Source organism: Oncorhynchus tshawytscha, linkage group LG23 (genome assembly GCF_018296145.1).
Source record: "Oncorhynchus tshawytscha isolate Ot180627B linkage group LG23, Otsh_v2.0, whole genome shotgun sequence".
NCBI lineage: Eukaryota > Metazoa > Chordata > Actinopteri > Salmoniformes > Salmonidae > Oncorhynchus > Oncorhynchus tshawytscha.
This window is the reverse complement of record NC_056451.1, coordinates 5,434,324-5,440,620: the sequence shown is the minus strand read 5'-3', so window position 1 is coordinate 5,440,620 and position 6,297 is coordinate 5,434,324. Positions and strand designations below refer to the sequence as shown.

Genomic DNA, 6,297 nt, shown 5'->3' with positions numbered 1-6,297 from the left:
CTTTTTCCACCACTTGTGTACACGCTGTCTGGTAGACGGGGTGCTGTGACGTCATTTTGCAGTCAGGGCGGGGAAAGGTAGTGACTGTTAAGAAAGCGTGCCCCCAGCTTTGTCAGACAAAATAATTATGTTGCGCCAAAATGAGTAATATCACGCGTTGTCCCAGACACACTCATAGAGAATTCAATAAACAGAGAGAACAACGCAATTTGGCAGGGAGAATTGGAGCTGAGAGAGAGAGAGAGGACGCAGTGTGGGCGGGTTAAGAAACACGGAGAGGGAGGGGACGTCAGCGTTACATTCCTATCGTTTTTGCCCCTTCATGCGACGTCTGCCGAAAACAAGGACATCGGTATTGAGATACTATCCGTTCGTATCAGTCTTGCATCAAACTGAAGCGTGCACATTTGAGCATATTCAATAGATCTGTATATGAAATTCCGTTACCTGCGCTTTAGATATTTTTGCGTCGGAGGAGGATAGCTGAGCTGCAGAGGCGCGGATGCTACGAGGGTAGCGTTGGGTACCACAACACCTCACACTCAGCACGGTAATGTGAAATTGACAGCGGCTTTCTTCTGTTTTTGATTGTAACCAGCATCTGTCTAATACAATATTTTTAAGGGTCCAAATATAGATCTGCTGGCGTATGGTGCCAATTGATGCACCTATCCATCAATATGGGCTATACAATCGATTAGTTATTGTCGCATGTCTGCATCACCTCTGTGTAGCCTTGGAACAACTTGTGCTACCTATTCATTTTGATCAGAATATATATTGTACGGCCCTCTACACAGTCTCGTTCAAGTTTTTTGTTTTGATTGAATATATAGGCATAGGCCTAGACAGGCTTCGATTTTACGCATGGCAGTGAATGGTAGACTGTGTGGTATCGTGATGCCAATAACGGCTCAAATACCCCATGGAATCATTTTGAATACTGTGTCAATTAACTGGCACGGACACCAAACCCTTAACCCACCCACACAGGCAAGTGAGTAGGTGTGTGTGCATAGGCAGCATATTGGCCTGTATAACCTATAACATCACTGTATAATTTACCATCCCAAAATGAATGCAGCATAACTGGACACTACTAGGCTATTTATTACAGTTCACTTAAACTCTACCATGACCTGGGCCCATGTGCTGTCGTTTTACTGTGCTTTTGTTATTATGCATTATTCCTCTGTATTCTGTATGAGGTGAAAGTATAGCACCGGAAGATTCCGTTGGCTTATTGTATTAGGATATTTACTGATGTGTGTTTGTCTATCCTGTCCTGTCTATGTTCTCAACACCTCAGTCAATCTTCCAGTGCTGATCGGTTGAATGTGTCAAGCTCATTCTGAGGCTGGCCGAGTGTGTGCTGGTTTTCACTCCTCCCTTGTACTTAGTTGATTAATTAAGGTCACTGATTAGTTAGGAACTTGCATCACCTGGTGGTGTAGGTCTTAATTGGACACAAATTGAAAGGAGAAACCAAAAACCAGCACACTCGGCCCTCCATGGAATGAGTTTGACACCCCTGGTTTAATGCATGTACTGTATTCCTCTTCCCTCCTCCCTTCTACCTTTCCTTTCCTCCCTCAGATGGACAGAATGAGTTTTCTCTCCTTCCTCCTCCTTTGCTTGACTTCAGTTGCCAATGGCAACAAAGGTCAGTTTCCTTTCCTTTTGACTGTTTAATTGTACCGCTGAAATAATTTTCTTTCTATTGCCATGGGAGCACACATACCTGTAGTCACGCTCAAGGCCAGGGCCCTTTTGTCGCTGTCCCCTGAACTCTAGAGGGAATTCAATTCAATTAAATGATATGTCTGTAATTTATGATTGCATACACATCACCATTATAGAGTGTTGTCTTTCATGGAGCCTGTATTTTGATCAATGTGGTGATGATGCTATATGTGTATGTGATTCCTTGTGTAATTGATAGCATGACTTTCAAAGGAGGATCAATCTTCTTCTCTCAGATAGATCACCGCGGATAGCCATGGCTCTTGATTTACCAACGTTGTTCCAATGATTATCATGCTGGAGACTTGAAGTGAAACTGGAATGGTCCGAGTGGGGCGAGGAACGTCAGAGAGGGCGAGGGAGGAGAGGAGGAAGGGTGTGACGTTGAAAGACAGGAAGACACAAGTGGAGAGAAGGGAGTGACGCTGAAAGACAGGAAGACACAAGTGGAGAGGAGAGAAGGGGAGCAAAAAGGAGTCGCTCCAAGGGAAGGGACACATAGACACCGCGTGTGTGACAGAGGAACCGACAGATAGTTAGGAAGGGTGGGTGGGGAGAGGAAGAGAGAGAGATGGCATGTGGAATCAAGTGACGGTGTGAAATAAAGAGTGAGAGCGGTAGAAGTGTGTGAGAGAAGGGCAGAGAACGAGGGGATGTTGTGTGGAGAGGGAGAGAAAGTGACAGAGAGAGGAAGAGTGCCAGAGATGGAAAGAGATGTCTCTTCAATCTGTAATCCTGGGTGTAATCCATGGCCCTGATGTTCAGATTTAATGCTGTATTGCAGAGAGAGAGAAATAGGGAAGGAGAGGATGGGAAAGAGAGACAGGCAGGGAGAGAGGGTGAGAGATAAATGACAAAAAGAGGGACAGAGCAGAAGCTTGAGGACAGGTGGTGTTCGTATCAGATTAACCATTGAGGATGGTGAATACTAGCCTGGGCATCACTCACTAGCCTGGGCATGACTCACCAGCCTGGTCACACGACCAAAGGGGTATACTACAAAGCAAGATGAAGGTGTTAACTTGGCTGAATATTCAGAAAAAACTTTTTCATTTTTAGAAAGATAAACTTGAAATGGGCATGGTCTAATTGACTCAACAACCAAACATACATCCCACTGGGAAAAAACTGGATGAATCAACGTTGTTTCCATGTCATTTCAACAACAAAAAAGGTGGCCAAACTGATTGGGTTAGGGAAAAAGTCATCAACGTAAGGGAATTTCCCATTTTTTAAATCAAATTTTTAAACTAAATCCAATGACATGGTGAAATGTTTGGTTTATTTCACATTGAATTAATGTTAGTTGACAACTTATGTACATAAATGTACATAAAAACTAGACTGTGAGCTGATGTCTATGCCCAGTGGGATATCTACAGTGCATTCGGAAAGTAATCAGACCCCTTGACTTTTTCCACATTTTGATTCGTTACGGCCTTATTCAAAAATGTATTTCATATTTTTCTCTCATCAATCTACTCACGATACTTCATAATGACAAAGCGAAAACAGGTTTTTAGACATTTTTGCTAATTTATTAAAAATAAAAAACAGAAATACCTTATTTACATAAGTATTCAGACCCTTTGCTATGAGACTCGAAATTGAGCTCAGGTGCATTCTGTTTCCATTGATCATCCTTGAGATATTTTTACAACTTGAGTGGAGTCAACTTGTGGTTAATTCAATTGATTAGACATGATTTGGAAAGACACACACCTGTCTATACAAGGTCACACAGTTGACTCTGCATGTCAGAGCAAAAACCAAGCCATGAGGTTGAAGGTCCCTGCAGCCCCCCACCAATCAGGCCTTTACGGTAGAGTCCCTGCAGCCCTCCACCAATCAGGCCTTTACGGTAGAGTGGCCAGACAGAAGCCACTCCTCTGTAGAACTCTTATCTCACGTTGATTCAGACCAGACTGCCATTTTAATTGTTATAATTTGCCAGAGTGTTTTTAATGTTGAAACGGCAGAGCGGTTGCTACACAACATGTCCTGTGGCTCTGTCATTGCTGTCTGAGTCTAACATCCTAATTTCAGGGTCTAGTGAGGGAGACATGTCTTAAATAAAAGCCCCCAGGCTTTTGTTTTGGTCTTTGATTATTTGAGTGTAAAATCGTCACCGTTCCAGCTTGTTAGCTCAGCCTTTGATTGATATGGGTGAACATTCTGGAGAGAAATGAAATATTAATTGGCAATTAGAGGGTGGATTCACAGCAAACTTTCCCTGTTTAATTTGGACGTCCATGTTTGCCAGTGAGTGAAGTGTGCCTGTGGGCAGGCTGCTTGGGCTGTTCTGATTGATATGTGCAATATACCTCTCCCTGTGTGATAAGGTGAAATCGGCCTAGGTGTAATTATGTTGCCAACTGACGCAAGGTGTGGAGTGACACTTGACGGGTGTGTTAGGGGGCAGGGGTGGGGTTTGAGTGTGTGCATTTCTGTGTGTGTGTGTCTTTATTTGTCTGTATGTGTATCTGCGGACACACATACATACACACACACGTCCTCCCATGTAATGGGGTGTTACAAATACCTATGTTTTTTCCCCCTTCTGATTGCTCCATTTAACCCAAGCCTCCTTTTGTCTCCTGTGTTGCCGTTCAGCCAATAAGCACAAGCCATGGATCGAGACGGAGTACCAGGGTATCGTCATGGAGAATGACAACACAGTTCTTCTCAACCCACCACTGTTCGCCCTGGATAAAGATGCTCCACTGCACTATGCAGGTACAGTACAGGCATGGTTAGAATGATCGGGGGCACTTGGCAGTCCTCTAACAAATCAGGACTCCCCCATATAACAATAAGCATTATACAATATTAGCATTGAAAGTATGGTAGCAATGTATTTTACGGTACAAATATTACCGGGGTGTTTACTAATTAACACCGAGTATAAACACAAAACATGTTTCCATTTGGAACATATTTGCTATTGATTACAATGGCCACGGTTAGTTCACTATCTCACTGGGCTATTGAAAACCAAGTCCCACAATACCCCTACAGTGAGTAAGCATTTTGTAGAGGGGAAATTGTTAGACATGTTTCTTATGTTATGCCGCCCTACAATTAGAATGGACAGAGTCAAATGGTAATTACACAATAATAACCAATGAAGCGCCATCATTTGTGCCAGAAAGTTCAGTCAATTCCAGGTAAATAAAGCGCTACCCAAAGGATTTTGCTGGGCACTCCCATAAGCATGACAAATATTAACATGGAAAATAATCATGTCTGTCCAGTCCTCTATTTTTAGGGCCGCCCCAATAGTCTGTGTAAATCTATTCCTGGGTGCTACACTTGTCCTCCACAGCCAAGTGAAATTCAATTTTTTGTATTCATTGGGAACATTATATGCCCTGTGCTCACAGAAATCATTATGGTACACATTTCCCAACTGGGACAATAAAGTGATTGATTGGATCATGTAACATCACATGGGGTTCATTGAAATAGATCACTGAATTTCATTTGTTATTTTCTTAGCCATTGAAGACTCTATTTGAGTAAATCTGTCAATGTAAATCATCAAAATGTAAGCCTACTGGGTCCTTGAGATGCACAGAGAGTCACTAGAAGTTAAATTGTCACTAAAAGGAGTTGGGCCCTCCCTTTCTCTCTCCTTCCCCCCCCCCTCTCTCCTCCAGGTGAGATCTGTGGCTTCCGGGTGCACAATGGGCCCACGGGATCCAGTTCGGTACAGTTTGAGGCGGTGGTTCTGGACCGCTCGACAGGGGAGGGCCTGGTCCGCTCTAAAGAGCCCCTGGACTGTGAGAGCCAGCGGGAGCACAGCTTCACCATCCAGGCCTATGACTGTGGAGAGGGCCCCGATGGAGCCAACAGCAAGAAGTCCCACAAGTGAGATACACTACATTACCCTGAAGGACAAATAGGTTTAATGGATAGGGTTGTTGTCAGAGGTTATGCTGGTTTTGGTAGTTTGGAGAATGATTAACCCTTAGGTATTTGTCAATGCTGTGCTTGATCAATACATTACTATATTACAATGCAGTTATGTATGTATTGACCTCTCTTCCTTCATCTTTATCATGCGCTTTACTTTTCTCCTATTTCTCTTTCTCTCTCTCTTTCAGGGCTACGGTGCATGTACGTGTGAATGATGTAAACGAGTTCTCCCCAGTGTTCGTGGAGCGTCGCTATGAGGCCTCCGTCCCAGAAGGCCGTCTGTTCGACCGCATCGTGCGCGTCGAGGCCCTCGACGCAGACTGCTCCCCGCAGTACAGCCAGATCTGCTTCTACGACATCATCACCCCCAGTGTTCCCTTTGTCATCGATAACGATGGTGAGAACTACAGCTATGACAATTGAGCTGGGCTTTACATTAGTTTTCCACAAATAAATGAGGGTCTGCCTCGTCTTTACCAGAGCCATTTAGAAAATGTTTATCTAAATATATGGCTCTGGTCTTTAAAATGTCTTTATTCGATTCATATACTATAAAAGTGAATATAATGTGTGAGTTGACATCTTGTCCCCAATGAAAACAACAGTTAGCATGGTGATGACTACCAATCTGTAAAA

At 43.5% G+C, this 6,297-nt stretch overlaps 1 protein-coding gene across 2 annotated transcripts in view; it reads left to right on the top strand.

The window, feature by feature from the left end:
* Positions 1–111: 111 nt before the first annotated feature.
* Positions 112–6,297, top strand: part of clstn3 (calsyntenin 3) — a 38,369-nt gene continuing 32,183 nt past the window's right edge. Inside the window, exons 1-5 of one of the 2 annotated variants that reach the window (XM_024386079.2) lie at positions 112–550; positions 1,597–1,663; positions 4,357–4,479; positions 5,403–5,613; positions 5,850–6,058. In XM_024386079.2, the coding sequence (XP_024241847.1) occupies positions 1,597–1,663; positions 4,357–4,479; positions 5,403–5,613; positions 5,850–6,058 (610 nt within the window). In that variant the 5' untranslated portion in view covers positions 112–550. The remainder of the gene's footprint in view (positions 551–1,596; positions 1,664–4,356; positions 4,480–5,402; positions 5,614–5,849; positions 6,059–6,297) is intronic. The other variant, XM_024386080.2, reaches the window with a different exon arrangement.